Source organism: Pelophylax lessonae, assembly GCF_965119305.1.
Source record: "Pelophylax lessonae genome assembly, chromosome: 1".
NCBI classification, from domain to species: domain Eukaryota; kingdom Metazoa; phylum Chordata; class Amphibia; order Anura; family Ranidae; genus Pelophylax; species Pelophylax lessonae.
Window position 1 is genome coordinate 140620611 of NC_138768.1, and position 16477 is coordinate 140637087.

At 40.7% G+C, this 16477-nt stretch overlaps 1 protein-coding gene across 1 annotated transcript in view; it reads right to left on the reverse strand.

Annotated features, from left to right (window-relative positions):
* The window catches only part of LOC309555197 (baculoviral IAP repeat-containing protein 1-like), a 55222-nt gene that overhangs the window by 13434 nt on the left and 25311 nt on the right, over nucleotides 1–16477 (reverse strand). The window contains exons 6-9 of the mRNA XM_082257054.1: nucleotides 14975–15145; nucleotides 11531–11689; nucleotides 6237–6323; nucleotides 1837–2001 (exon numbers count right to left, since the gene is read on the reverse strand). Coding sequence (XP_082113180.1) covers nucleotides 1837–2001; nucleotides 6237–6323; nucleotides 11531–11689; nucleotides 14975–15145 — 582 coding nt within the window. The remainder of the gene's footprint in view (nucleotides 1–1836; nucleotides 2002–6236; nucleotides 6324–11530; nucleotides 11690–14974; nucleotides 15146–16477) is intronic.

Genomic DNA, 16477 nt, shown 5'->3' on the forward strand with positions numbered 1-16477 from the left:
ATATGTGCTAATGTTCCAATTTCATAAAATTTGTGATATAGACCTACATATAAGCCAGTGATATTATTATGATATTATATGTATTTTATAGGATTTTAAACACTAAGGGGTAATGATCAAATATTGATTTTAAAAGAATATTTTATATTAATATAATGATTTACTGAATATGTGTAATTTATACAATGTCTACCTCCGGATGGAATCCAGTATTAAGAGACTCTGTGATTGTGACTACCACCATACCACATCTACCTAAGTGTATGTGTGGTTGATGACATGTAGTGTCAATATGAATGTCCATACACAGTGAGATTGGTGACCGATCGGTGAATCAGGGCGGCGCTGTATAAGTCCTGCTCTGTGATTAATTATCAAGGTGCTTGACAACTATTATTAACATTGCATGAATCATACCGATTTGGATCTTGTGTCAGTACTAACGTCCATATACAGTGTGATCAGGGATTGATCAGTGATTTGGGGCGGTGCTGTGTATGTCCCGCTCTGTGATTGGTCGTCAAGGGACTTGACAATTTTGACCAGAAATGTACCTAATCACACTGATTCGGATGGGTTGTACTTGTAATACAAACATTTGCTCACACTCATGGTGATAAATGTTGGATGGTCGGATTAGGATGGCGCTGTGTAAAGTTCTGTCCGGGCATCCAGCGGTTAACTGATTAGCAAGGGAAGGGCTCCGGAGGTATACATAAGGAAGCATAATGCAACGTACTGGTGTCCTCAGTTGAAGTCCACGTGACGAAACGCGTCAGATGCACGTGCGTTGTTTCCTAGGAGACCGTAGACGCCACTGCTGCAGTTCCGGGACTCACTGCGGCCAGCGGTTTGGTTGATCTACGCCTTGCTCGCGGGCGGCGAGCAGCGGTACTCTCTGTCTCTTTTCTAAAAGCTGTGATTGATTTACATTGATGTAAGCAGATTGAAATAGGGGAGTTGGGGTTTTGTGTACTGTATGTGGAATAAAAGTTTAAACGGTATCACACTATCCCTGTGCCTTTGTCTGCTTGCATTTCAATGGTGGCTTATGGTCCTTCATCCTGCCATTTGGAAGAAGTATATTGGGTATCCTGATCTGAAGTGCCTAGGATTGCTGGATATCTTGAGAAAAGGGCTCATGCAGCCAATGCATACAGGCTTAAAGAGAAGTGTCTTTTGGTGAGTGTCCATTTTGATGGGGAGCACTGAAGGTGTGGTGATGGTTATCAAATGATCTGTCCAAGGAACACTGATGTGATCTATCGTGGTTCTAAAAGTTTCTGTTTTCCTGACAGCAATTTTAACCATCGCATATTCATATATGAACATTTTGATGTATGGACTACTTATTTATGATATATAAATCTTAGACTAAGCACTGCTGAATGTGATATGAAGCTGCTATAAATCTGTGCAGAAGATTCCATTTTACATATAATTTTTTTTATATTTATTCACCGCGGCTGCTATTGTACAACTGAAGTGTTTTTTTTTTTTATTTTAATGATTTATTCATGAATTTTTTGAAAATTTTAAATATTTATAATTTCTGAGACCACTAGCGCTGGGCGGGTGCTTGATGATTTTATCTCCAGACACTTTGTTTACAATGTAGGGGTTAGAAAAAGTAACCAGCAAACATTGGGCAATACAGTAAGTATTGATGCCAAACAGGCTGGAATGGAGCACAGGTGGGAGAAATGGGCATTGGAGGGGCCCTACTGCAGGCAGACTGATTTTAAATCTTTAGAGACCTACAGGGTCTCTTTAAAGAAAAGATAAAAAGGGCCAACCCTGAAGACACTAGCGTCCACATACCCATAAAGTACTCACCTAAAAATGCAATAGATTCATCATCTAGAATCTCTGTCATGGCGAGGAACTGGAGGTTGACAAGGTTCTGGAACTGTTCAATGAAGTAAATAGCAGCATGAATCATTCCTTGGCCCTTTGGCAAATGCAGCTTTTCCAGATGAATGAGGGAGCCCAATGCCACAGCTGTGAGGATATAATGATTAATTATATTTATCTCAATTACATTTAATTACATATCTCAATTACATTTACATTTTGTCTTATAACTTAAAATATCTGAGACGAGTGACTTAAAGAAAAACTTTCCTAATAGAGACGTGAAAGGTACTGTTGCTGGCTTCTCATTCTGCAAACGCTAGTGACCTGTTTTTCGGGATAATCCTTTTGTATCAATAATTTGTGGCACCAACCCAGAACATGTGTGCAGAACTCTAACTTCCCTGATATGTACACTTGTACTTGGTCAGAAGTGGATCTGTATAACAGCTAGGCAGCTAGCATTATTAGAAGGAAGCAATAGCAGCTGCCATTTTTCACGAGGTATACTTTAAAGGATAATTTCACCTTTTTTTTTTTTTTTTAAATATTAAATGCACATATTTTTGCAGAAAAAAACTGTGCATTTATTATTTTTTTCACAGAAGCCTGTAAACTTTGCACCGCGATCAGTAGATCGTGAGTGCAATGTCAAGCTCCTGCAAACACTGGCTGCAGCCCTGTTGCCCATACCTCTCTACATGCTTTCTGTTACAAAGCTGTAAGCAGTGTGAATGGACTATGAGGGTGCTGATCAGCATACTCGCGGTCCTTTGAGAACTTCAAGCCATCTGCTGCTGTGGCAGCGGGGACTTATAGTTTTCTCATTCACAGATTCTTGTGAATGAATGATGCACCTGTGTAGGTGAAGTCCCACACAGCCATGCTGTTTTTTAAAATGTTACGGTGGGTGCAAGGGAGAGGATCCCCCGCCAACTGTCACAGGGCGGGGGAAATCAAGGGCGCAGGGGGGAGTTCTGGAGCATATTACATAATACACCCTAAATATGAGTGTAACCTGTAACATTCTCCAAAAGATGAAATTACACTAATAGTAATATGACATACATGTCAGATTTCAGCTGTCCTTTTACTAGGGCAGATATCAACACCACTTGTTTTAAAATTTTCAGTGGTCTGCAGCGTTAACAAAGAAAAAGGGGTCAATGTGCTCTCATGAAATAAATGAATGAAATAGTGCTCCACAATGTAACCAATATAAGTCTAAAAAGTCATTAAAGGGGGGGGGGGGGATGATTTCGTCACAATAGTGTGTATATTCTCAACTGACACATGTCAGTTAAATATCAATAGTATATATAATTCTCTGTGCTTGTGCTCTAATAAAACTTTGATTACTTCAAGTGTCACCCAGTGTGAACCCTCTACAACCTTACAGAGGACACCCTCGCCAGAACAGCTGGACCTCTATTGCTAAAGGTTGAATGCCACTTCCAAATGATATCCCCTGGGAATTTATTCATACAAAAAGAAATGAAGACACATCTACCCAAATGTTCATTATTAAAAGATTACTACCAGCTTATACACTCACATGGTTTTAGTGCTCACAAGCATACTGTATGCCAGTGGGTAAAAAGTATCCCTGTAACCGCTCAGACTCATTTATGAATACTCGTTTGGACAGCTTGATGCTCTAGCAACTTTTGATCACATTTCTTTTGATTGTTAGCACTGCATTCAGTTAGAATATGGATGTGTTTGATTTTTGTAAAAATTGGAGTGTTAATGTGGTCCAATTTTTTCTAAACAGAATGGTACAGGCAGAAGACACTGAAACATCCAAGTTTATGTTGAAAAAATAGACTCAATAATTGGTGGGACACACTAGAAAGATATCTAAGTGAAAGTCTCATAAAATACAGATTGAGATGGGAGGTCACTCCCAACAGTGGAGTGGTTCTCTTTTTTACATTTTTAGGAGAAAAATTAGAGAGAAATTTATATCCTCAAAGGAATTGTAGTACCATAAATGTTCTGAAAGGGTACGGAAAAAAAAAATTCAGAGAGGTCGCAACGATTTTAAAAATAAAAATGTGTACAAATGGTGAAATCTCAAAAAATAAAATATAATAAATCATTCTAGGACACCTGTTACCAGGAATGGTAATTGAGGTTTTTAAACACTTAGGCATGATTTTGTTTTTACCTAATATGAACAGATTTAAACGCGTGGGAAATTAGTATGACACAGATTTGGACAGTGAAATGTTTAGGAAAATCTCAATAAAAGTTTTTTTAGGAGGGAACCGAGGACCATGAAGAAACTGATACCCAGGCGGAACATGCAGGAGAATACAGAGAATAAAACACTCATAGGAAAGGTGTATTTTAATTTATGTTCCCCAGTTTTAGATTATTTTTAGATAACGATTAAATAAAAAGTTTGGATATAAGACTCAAAAGTGTATCCAAATACAATGGGAATAAGTGTGATATCTTTCTTGATGTTCACAAATACTGTATATCAGAGAGTTCAATATCAAAAAATATTATTTGTCAGGATCAGGTTCAACAAATAGGGCCAACCCGGGACTAGCTCAACAGAAATATATTTCCCTAGGTCTGAGAAACAGTTCAATATTGAATTCCCCAATTGGGAATAATCACTTTGTTGAAGCTTTTAAGACGTTTGCAATATATGAAAAGAGTATTCAATAGGCAGAAAAAGTGGGGTGGGTTGTGGTTCTTAACAAATATGACTGAATCTTTTTTATTATCAGACACCTCTGCATATACATTTTTAGGCAGCAATTATCCAGTATAAGAAAGAATTCATAGTGGATAAGGGATTTAATTTTGTCATTCTGTTTTAAAAATGAAATATTGGATTCCAACTTCCATGAAATTCTTGTCATTTATTATTTATTTATTTAAGTTGCACAAAGACTTGGAATATCCTCTTGGTTGACAAATTGGAGTGGATTTACCTAAGTCTTTAGCCACAATTCAAAAATAATTTATATTTTATTGTTTAATATTTTCTATTACAATGTGATTGTTTTTGGTATAAAAGTCTATACTATTTGAAACAATCGGGGCTGCAGTGGGAGGAAAATACGCACCTAGTTTAGCTAGTATTTTTATGTCCCATTGGGAGGAGGGTGTCATCTATGCTAATAGTCCCTAGAACTCTGAGGGGGGTATATAAATGGCACGCTCCAAAATATGATCCCCATAAATAGGATCCCCATTTACAATTCACTAGCATAAAAATAAACTGTTATTCTATTACATATTTTTATTAACAAAAAACATGTTAAAGACAACATTTTAATAAAAAGGATATGATTGGCAAGTGCTCTAGCAGGAAATAAATTCTGCTGCTTCTCTGATATTGTAAAGTTTCTCTTCACCAGGTGTGTTGTCAACATAACATACTTCTGAACTTACATTCTGTCCCCATGCTGCTCTTCCCTACACCTGGTAAACCACATGCAGTCGGAATGCATGTCTGGTGTTCCACAGGTCTTTTCCCTCCAGCCTCCTTACTGATCCAGCTTCCAGGTATTTTTTTCCCAGTATGGCATCCAGAGTTTTGTGGGGCTACTGAGCCTGAGCAGGATCACAATGTAGCACAGGATAAAGCTAGGAACTATCACACTGCAGTGGAAGAGATTTTGCAATCCAGTTTGATGAGAACTCCAGTGGTCTGCATTCTGCTGACCAATGGTCAGCCTCTCATATGGAGTATCTTCTTTTGACACCGCAGTCCTTCTACTCTGGTGGGCCTTTCCTTTTTTTCACCTTCTGTTTCCCTATACTTGTCTAATATACTGTATAGAGCTCTACTACCTGCCCTTCAAACTCTAAAAGAGGCTGACAGCTGCTGTGGCTGGATGGTGCACCTAACAGTATTTTTGTTTTAGTTCAGTATGCACCCTGGGATAAATGACTGGAACTCAGACTTCTTGTGTTCCCAGCATTCGTCCCTGGACACATACTGCCCAACATGGTTATACCACTGGGTGCACCATCCAGGCTTGCACAGCCACAGCAGCCATCAGCCTTTCACACAATTCGACAGGCTGCCTGCAGGGGAGCTGGATGGCACACCTATACCTTCTGTCAGCAGCTAAATGTCAGAGCTCCATGTACCAGGGCTAAACATCCAGTATACATGGGGCCTAAAAACTTTAGAGATGTTAGATGGCTGGCAGACTTCCAAGATTCTTCTCTCTAAAGAAAGTAATTAGAAAGGCTATGTGATTTCAATCCCTCTGTTGAGAACTTTGAAGATGTATTGCTGCACAATGCCTATATCTACAGAGTTGAATAAAGTCATGGTTCTGAGTCTGATTTGTAAAGCTCGCTATTGTACATGTTAGCAAATGAATTGATTAATCATTTAGAAAGCTTACCTAGGGTCTCTGCTGTATCTTTTTCTGTAACATTAAGCTTGTTCAGATTTACACATTTCAGCAATGTAAAGTTCTTAATTCCTGTTGCTGTCCAGGAACAGATAATAACAATTAGTGCTTAATAGGCTGTAGGGCAGATTAAGGATGCAAAAAAAAGTTAGCCACGGACAAGAATCTCAGCCCAGCCCACTTAGGAGCTAAAATCAGACACTCCCTGCTAGAAGATCAATTGCAGGATTTAAAACTAATTGCTATTACAGTGGGGGGGAAAAGTATTTGATCCCCAGCTGATTTTGTACGTTTGCCCACTGACAAAGAAATGATCAGTCTATTTTAATGGTAGGTTTATTTTAACTGTGAGAGGAAAGAATAAATAATTATAATACATAATAAACAGTGAAAGACAATAACAATAAATTTCAGGAAAAATGCATTTCAAAAAAAGTTATGCATTGTTTTGCATTTCAATGAGTGAAATAATTATGACCCCTTAGCAAAACATGACTTAGTACTTGGTGGAAAAACTCTTGTTGTCAATCGCAGAGGCCAGACGTTTCTTGCAATTGGCCATCAGGTTTGCACACATCTAAGGAGGGATTTTGTCCCACTTCTCTTTGTAGATCCTCTCCAAGTCATTAGGGTTTTGAGTCTGACATTTGGTAACTTGAACCTCCAGCTCCCTCCACATTATTTCTATGGGATTAAGGTCTGGAGACTGGCTAGGCCACTGCAGGACCTTAATGTGCCTCTTCTTGAGCCACTCCTTTGTTGCCTTGGCCATGTGTTTTGGGTTATTGTCATGCTGCAATACCCATCCACAACCCATTTTTAATGTCCTTGTTGAGGGAAGGAGGATCTCACCCAAGATTTGACTGTACATGGCTCTGTCCTTCTTCCCTTTGATGCAGTGAAGTTGTCCTGTCCCCTTAGCAGAAAAAAATCCCCAAAGCATAATGTTTCCACCTCCATGTTTGATGGTGGGGATGGTGTTCTTGGGGTCATAGACAGCATTCCTCCTCCTCCAAACACGGCGTGTTGAGTTGATGCCAAAGAGCTAGATTTTTGTCATATCTGACCTCAGCACTTTCACCCAGTTCTCCTCTGAATCATTCAGATGTTCATTAGCAAACTTCAGGAGGGTCTGTACATGTGATTTCTTGAGCAGGGGGATCTTGTGGGCGCTGCAGGATTTCAGTCCTTCATGGCGTAGTGTGTTACCAATTGTTTTCTTGGTGACTATGGTCCCAGCTGCCTTGACAAGATACTCCTGTGTAGTTCTGGGCTGATTCCTCACCATTCTCATGATCATCGAAACTCCAGGAGGTGAGATCTTGAATGGAGCCCAAGACTGAGGGAGATTGACAATTATTTTGTGTTTCTTCCATGTCAAAATGTAAATCGTACCAAATCGTACCAATTGTTGTCACCCTCTCACCAAGCTGCTTGGCGATGGTCTTGTAGCCCATTCCAGCCTTGTGTAGGTCTACAATCTTGTCCCTGACATCCTTGGACAGCTCTTTGGTCTTGCCCATGGTGGAGAGATTGGAATCTGCTTGACTGATTGATCGCTTCTGTGGACAGGTGTCTTTTATACAGGAAACAAGCTGAGTTTAGGAGCATCCCTTTAGGAGAGTGCTCCTAATTTGAGCTAGTTACCTGTATAGAAGACACCTGGGAGCCAGAAATCTTGCTGATTGATAGGGGATAAAATACTTATTTCACTCATTAAAATTAAAATCAGTTTATAACTTTTTTGAAATGCATTTTTCTGGATATTTTTGCTGCTATTCTGTCTCTCACTGTTAAAATAAACCTACCATAGAAATGATAGACTGATCATTTCTTTCTCATTGGGCAAATGTACAAAATCAGCAGGGGATCAAATACTTTTTTTTCCCTCAATGTATGCCCCCTGAATTTGGGTACATATCTATGTGTCTGTGTTCTAGCTGTTTGAAGAATGACAAATGGCTTTCTCTATAAAAAATAGAACAAATATTTCCTAACATATGCTGGTAATTTAAAGAAAACCTTTTACAAACATGGACACTTGTTTGTGGTGGCTGCATTCGTTTTTTTTTTTTTGTTTTTTTTTATATGCTGGTAATTTAAAGAAAACCTTTTACAAACATGGACACTTGTTTTTTTTTTTTTTTTTTTTTTTGGCTTTTTCTCTTTGTTTTTAACAGGTGATTTGACCAGATATATACTTTATGTCCTAGGGAACCTACAGTCTGGATGAAGGAGCAACAGAGACACCATTGGACAGCAGCATTGTCAGTCTTGGGGGAGGGTAGTGTTAGATGCACGAGAATATTTATATGCACTAACAAATTGAAGCATAAGGCTTCTTTCATACGGTCCGCATCCGTAGGCGGATCCGTGCTGCTCAGCAGGGGATCTATGCACTGATCCCCGCTGAGCAGGCAGGTGACAGCTCCCTCTCCGCTCTGTGTGCGGAGAGGGAGGTGTCAGAACCTCGCTGCTCTCTATAGGGAATCGGATGAGAACGGACCGCCGGTCCGCTCTCATCCGATCCCATCTGATCCGATCCCCTGGACAGATGGAAAATAGGGTTTCCATCCGTCCTGATTTCACGGACAGGATCAGATGCGGATGGCAGCGGGTGCCAGCGGACATGTCTCCGCTGACATCCGCTGCCCCATAGGGATGCATGGAGGATCTGATCAGATCCGCCTAAACAACGGACAGGTGGATCTGATCGGATCGTCCGTGTGAAAGGACCCTTACTCTTTTTAAGCAATTACACCAACAATGTTGTTCCTTTTTGGATAAAGGTTTTACATAAATAAAATCTAAATATTGTAAGCACTCATGTCAGTGGTAAATGGTTTGTTTCAACCCTCTAATTGCTACATCTGGAGGACAGCTTGTTCTGTAAAAAAAAAAAAAAAAAAACAGACTTACTGGCAAGATCACCAGTTGGAAAAAAAAACGAATCCAGCCATCACATCTAAGAACTGGTAAGCTACAATATAATAAAAAGAGAGCCTTGGGGTTTAAGTGCCGGTTCACATTTCTGCGATCACAGAGATCGCATGTAATTCGGAGCGCACTGCTCCTAAAATGACATGCGATCCCTGTGCGGTGCATATTCAGCCATACAGTTTGTTCTGCAGCAGAATCGGATCGCATGGTGGTTAACACTAGTGCAATCCTATTCTGTGCAAACTTTCAGATGGCACTGCGATACGCGATCTGATCTGGGGGTGTCGTTAACTTTTAATTGACACCCCCCAGCGTATCGCATATGGCAGTGTGAACTTCCAGGGGTGCGGATGCGATGCGGGAACACGCTGTATATTTGCAGCGTTCCCGCTTCGCAGAAATGTGAACCGGCACTTATACTGCTTTAACCTCCAAAAAAAAAGGAAAACAAAAGTATTTGTTTTTCCAAGTATATGTAAAACTATAAAAGAGAACCATTATAAGGTGAAGCTGGGCTTTAACCTTTTATGCCTGGATGCCCAGAACAAACTTTGCAGTGTCAGAATGTGTCAGTTAACTTTAAGTAGTTCTACAGCCTTAATATTTTTTACTTTAATGCATTCTATGCATTAGGAAAAAAAAATTCTGTGCTTCAGGAGCCACCTAACTCCCCCCCCCCCCCTTTATACTGACCTGAGCCTCATCCGACCCAGCGACATGCACAAGAGCAGTGGCTCTCACTGCTGCCTCCCTCCTCATTGGGCAGATTGATAGCAATGGCAGCCATTGGCCCCTGCTGCTGTCAATCAAATGCCATGATGAGGGAGCGGGGGGCGGGGCCAAGTCGTCCGGCCTGTGTCATTAGACGCAGACTGGGCGATTTGAGAGCAAGCACACACAGGTGCCTCCTGGACAAATAGCTTACCCTGGGAGGCACTCACCGAAGAGGAGGGGCCTGAAGCACTGGCGGGGGACCACAGAAGAAGAGGATCGGCTGCTCTGTTCAAAAGCATTGCACAGAGCAGGTAAGTATAACATTTATGTTATTTTGGGGGGGGAAAAAAAAAGAAAAAAGGAATATTTATAATCACTTTAAAGTATAAATAAAGGCAAAACTTTTTTTAGTTGTGGATAGAGTGAAGAGGGATTAGAATGATTGTCAGTTTTTTATTGCTATCTGTGCCTCGTTTGGGAGATTCAGCCCCCGTTCACACTGGGGCGACCTGGTCAGGCGACCTGGTCACCTGACAGGTCGCCGTAGGTCGCCTTCCATAGAGAAGCTGCGGACCCGTTCTAATAGGAGCGACACAAGTCGCTCCGACTTAGAAAAAGTGTCCGGAGCTTGTTTGAGGCAACCTGGAGCGACCTGCATAGACTTCAATGTTATGAAGTCCGTGCCGGCCGCTCTGAGGTCGCGGTGCGAGCAGCGCGCCGTGACCTATGAGGTCGCCCGGCAAAGTAGCGTCGCCCCAGTGTGAACGGGGTCTTACCCTCTCTATTTGTTCTGTTTACCATTATCATTGAAAGTGGAAGTAAAATAAAATCCCAAATTTTTGGTTGTCCCCAGAAAAGTAATTGAGGGGAAATCTTCCAATGGGGACACTATTTCTAGTGACCTGGGGGTCCCCAAGGGATTCCCTTAAATTGCAGGGGTTTCCTCTTACTTCCTGTTTGGCTATGGGACAGGAAATTAATGGAAATATTACAGGCTCAGTGGTGTAGTGGTTAGCACATTCGCCTAGCAGCAAAAAGGGTCACTGGTTGGAATCCCAACCACGACACTACCTGCCTGGAGTTTGCATGTTCTCCCTGCGCCTGCGTGGGTTTCCTCCGGTTTACTCCCACACTCTAAAAACATGCTGGTAGGTTAATTGGCTCCTATCTAAATTGGCCCTAGTATGTGTATGTATGAATACGAGTTAGGGACTCCTTGAGGGCAGGGACTGATGTGAATGTATAATGTATATGTAAAGTGGTGCGTAAATTGACGGCCTTATATTAGTACCTAAAATAAATAACCTTCCCTTGCTCTATCCAAAATGGGAAAAAAGTTTTGCCTATAGTTCTACTTTAACAATAACTCAATTTGCCTACCTAAATCATTTTTTAAAGAGACAACAAAACAAGGATATTTTTTTGCAGGCTGCTGAACAGTCTTAGCATATGTAAACAGAGCTTGCACTTTGTTCAGGGGAGCGGCTCCTGAACACAGCCTGAGTGCTCTCTGTTAATGTAACATATAACTTAGGAATAATGACACTTCCATTATATATCTGAACCATTTACTGTTATTTTCCCTTCATTATAGCTCAAATTCACATACATCGAATGCAACAAATCTTTACCCAAAAATTTCAGGTCACTCTCCTGTAGAGTTGATCTATGTAGATGCAGCTCTTTCAGCTTTTTACAAGTCACAAGTGAATTCATGAGATCACCGCAATCCATATTATTTATACCTAAGTCCAGATATTCCAGGTTTTTAAAGCTTCGGAGGAACTGAACTGCAATGTAGAAATAATTAATAAACGCAATTTAGTAACATTATTTAGCCATTTGTATGATACAGGCAATATCTTTTAAATGAACACATATTGGGAAGACTATTCACAATAGAAGAGGGGTAGTAAATGGGGATACAGAGGTACATGAGCAATGCAAGGAGGGCCTGTAGGTGGAATGTAGGGTCAGAGCAGTAAAGGGTAAGTGCTGGAGGTGAATAAGATGAGCAGTTGAAGGGGGGGGGCACTGGAGCAGAAAACAGTAGCAGTAAAGAGGGACACTAGAAGTAGAAAAGAGGAGCAAAACAGTTGGAAGTGGAGGAAAAGCATTCTACAGGGGGGCCAGGGCTAAGAATGTGAGGTGCAAAAAAGCAGCCTTAGATTGTAAGCTCCTTGAGGGCAGGGACTGATGTGAATGTACAATGTATATATGTAAAGCGCTGCGTAAATTGACAGCGCTATATAAGTACCTGAAATAATATTAATATAGAGGGATTCTGGAGGGGAAGGAAAGGTGCAATATAGTGGGGATACCAGAAAAGGATGTGATGCTCCTGCACAGGTACACTCAGAACAGAAGTTTTGTCATACCCCTATCCCTTCTGTTATCACTGGAGGAAAAGGAGAGTACTGAGGAGGGGATGATGGAGGTGGATAGGACGAGCAGCAAAAAGGGTAATAGAGATAGAGTTAGCTGGTAAAGGTTTCAAAGTTTTTTGGTTCCTCAAACCAGGGAAAAAAATTTGACTTTTTAGGCAATTTTATACATTTTATAAATGAGATTTTAACGATTCATGTGATTTTATATAAAACATATTTATTATTATTTTACAAGTGATTTTGCATGAGGTGGTGCTCCACTTGGGCCCATAGGTGATTTGTGAAAGAAAGTAAGAGATTTTGGCATACAATACCTATTATTAAAATATTAAAAACGAAGGCTAGAAAGAGTATCAGAACAAAACCCCCATTGTAAGCTGGTAAAGGCAGCCTTTACTTCTAGTTCTACTAGTATTACTAATATTAGCACTTCTAATTATGGCCAAGCCCTTTTTATGTGAAACTCAACATTTTAGAGTTGCCCCAGAACTAACAGTAAAGGGAAATCTTACAATGAGGATACCTGTTCTGGGGACAACTGTCTAAGCCTTACTTAAGCCCCGTACACACGTAGCGATTGTCGGCCGAACGATCGGCCGTCTTTTGTCCGGTGCTGTCCTGTCGGTTGAAAAGTGCTAAAGACTGCACACAAATTTTGTCGGCCAACAACAGCCGACTGCAGAAGTGATGTCATGTGATGGTTAACTTTCCGTGTGTTTTTTCTTTTCTGAGCATGCCCAGTCTTGCTCATCTGCTGTTTGTCGGCCGAATTCTGTACTGACTGAGGAACAATCGGCCATTCTGGTGTTGGCCAACAAAAATTTTAAAGCCTGCACACCAGATTCTGTTCGGCCGAAAAGTCGCAGTCGGTTGTCGGAAGCATCATACTAACAAGCCGACAATCGGCCGATCGGATGTTGGCCGAATATTTACGGCCGACAATCGCTACGTGTGTACGGGCCTTTACTTCGGGAGACTTCCTTTAAGTTATTTTTGAATCTGTGGGATACAACGTAAATGGAACTGTCTCCACTGATACACAAATAGATAAAAATAAACTGGCAGGAGTTGTAATCCTTCTCTACCCTATCAAGAGCTACAAAGTTGTGTCAAAAAATACACTTTCAATTATCAAGAAGCTTGGCTGCCTCTTAAGTGAGCAACTCTGGAGAAGGCTCTGCATCATGCACACGGGGTGCTAGAGCTTGGAAAAGCTCCAACTGTAAATATTAGTGCAGCAACAGTGGCACTTTCTCGGCATCTTTAGTATAGAAACGCCTATCTGCCAACTAAATGCACACCTAGCCAAGTTATTAAAATGCAGTAAATGCTTTTTAACTAGGCTAGTCATCATTTTTTCTACAGTGTACGGTCAAGTTCTCTGGAACATTAAATGCTCCTGGGAATTTTTGCTGCGTATCCTGGTACATGCCACTTTTGGCAGCAGTAGCACTTGTTATTAAGAATAATACTTCATATGCTTTTGGGTATCATCATTTTGTATTGTTTTTCATATTTTGTAGAATTAAGTATGGAAGAACTAATCAATGATTCATTCTTGGATACACAAAATTTTTCAGCCATCTCTGTCTGATATAAATTTTGCAAGCCCTGCTGTTTTAGTTCATGCTCCAAAGAAAAGGAAAAAAAAGTAAAAGTTGGGCCACATATGGGAACTCAGAAGGAGTCTTTACCCATAATGAACCCTATAAAGGCCCACAATGAGAAAAGTCTGTGACAAAGCAGATCGGTAGGTTGGACCAAGCAAATCATCAGTGCAGCAGACTTTCAGACATTTACTTATGTCAAGTTTCAAATCCTGAGCTATGTGTACCTACCCTAAGGCCTTATTGACATGGGAGGCTGAAGGGTGGCAAAACAGGTGCCCACCTAACTCCTAATATGGAGGCCAGAAGGGTTTTTATACATGCCATGGCACATTTAACAGCCTAAAACCATTCTTCCTTCAGACACTTTGACAATAGTATGAATGAACCTATGTAGGGGAAAGACCACTAAATTCTGATCATTCATTGTCTATACTACTTGACACAGTATTACACAGTAACTTGCTACAGTAATACAGAATTATCTATTGCTGTATGGGTACATAATTGTAAAGTGGTGAATAATCTCAGAACATTTGCCTCTCATTTTCCAGAGATTGTTTACAGTCGTTATAACCCACATTTGCTGCTGGCACATTTGTCAAATAAAGTCCCTATTACCACTATTACACCAAATCCATATCCCAGTAATGTCCATAGTTACATATATGATAATAGGCAAGAGCATAATCGTAGTCATAGCAACCCACGTGGTAGTTTTGAGGCCTGGGGGTCCAGTTAAGGTCTACAAACTATTTTTAAAAAGCTCACTGCCAGCTATTTTATTCCCCCCAATCCTTTTGTTCACTTTCAAAGATCCATTAAGTTGACACCCCCCATCCACCCTCCCAACCACACACACTCAACTCCCTCTTTCACGCATTTGCTACACTTTGGACAACCTGTAAAAAAGGATCTTAGCTGTAAAAAAACTCTTTTTTTTCACTCGTCCTGCTCCTGCCAAAAAATCTATAGTTAGTAATGTACAGTGAATAGCAGGTGCATGTACATAGATTTGCCCGCTTTTATTAAATGTCTCACAGTCTTGTATTATCTAATAAGGACATTTATTTGCACTTACCAAACCTTTTTGGTTTGAGTTCAAATTTATTAGACAGAAAAAGAATCTTTTTCACTTTTTGCAGTCTTTGAAATTCATCTGGTAAATGATCCAAAACCTCTGGGTTTTCAGGAAGTTCTAAAAGTAGTTCAGTCAATTCAGGAAATTTGTGAATGCCAGAAATCAGTATCTCTGAAAGAAACGATGCAGTCATTATAATTTTAAAATAATTTTAGTAATAATACATTTTGGCAAAATATCAGTAAAGCCTACAGTCCATTTCACACAAGCTTGCACTTGTGTAGGAGCAGCTTTGCTGAAGTTTTTAAAGTACCATTCAGCTCAAATTTGTAAATGTTGAATACAGATCGTAATGGTAGTGTTGATTGCCACTTTGAACAAGCTGCTAGCAGGTATCAACACTTAAAGCCTGTCAAAAGCCTGCTTGCTTTAAAGTGGCAATCAACACTCCCATTAGGGTCTGTTTAATATTTACAAACTGGAGCTGAATGGTTTCTTAAAAGTTTCAACAAAGCTTGCTGAAAACTCTGCAAATGCTTTGTCAAAATTTGCTGTTCACACTGCTCAAAACACAAGCTGAAGCCTGTGTGATACAGGCCAGATAAACATGTCTGAATGATAAAAAAAATTCCCAATTGCAGCTCGAAGCACCATAGAGAGGAGGCTGTGGGGAACCAGTAGAGCAGATTGAGAGTGCCTGCTGGAGCCAGCATTAGGTACAGCCTTATCAAAAAAAAAAACTATATTTAAAGGAGATGTGAGGTCAGAAGGTTTTTTATCTTAATGCATTAGGATAAAAAGCCTTCTGTGTGTAGTAGCCACCCCAGCACCCCCTAATACTTACCTGAGCCCCATCTTTATCCAGCGAACTCTGCATGCCCCTTGGCTGTCTGGGACTTTCCCTCCTGACTGGCTACCACTGCGGTCAATCAAAGTCAGTTAACCAATCAGGAGAGAGAGGGGCGGGGCAGAATGGCAGCTCCATGTCTGAATGGATACACGGAGCTACAGCTCGGGTGGCCCCATAGCAAGCTGTTTGCTGTGGGGGAACTTGACAGGAGGAAAGGGCCAGGAGCAGCGAAGAGTGACCCGAGAAGAGGAGGATCCAGGCTGCCCTATGCAAAACCAACTACACTGAGAAAGTAAGCATAATAAGTTTATTTAACTATATAAAGTCCCTCCCCCCACAGTTAGAAAGCACTCCTCTAGGCTCACATTTAACCCTTTGATTGCCCCTGGGTTAGCCCCTTCCCTGCCAGTGTCACTATTACAGTACCAGTGCATATTTTTAGCACTGATCACTGTAGTAATGTCACTGGTCCCCCCAAAAGTGTGAAAAATGGCAGTTGGGTGCGTGCCATTACTAAAAAACAAAAAAATAAATAAAAATGACAATCTTTCCCATAGTTAGTAGAAGCGATAACTTTTGTGCAAACCAAAATATGCAGGAGCAGTCACCTCGGAGCTAAACCAGCCTGACCTGCAGTGTGTGTAGCAACAGAT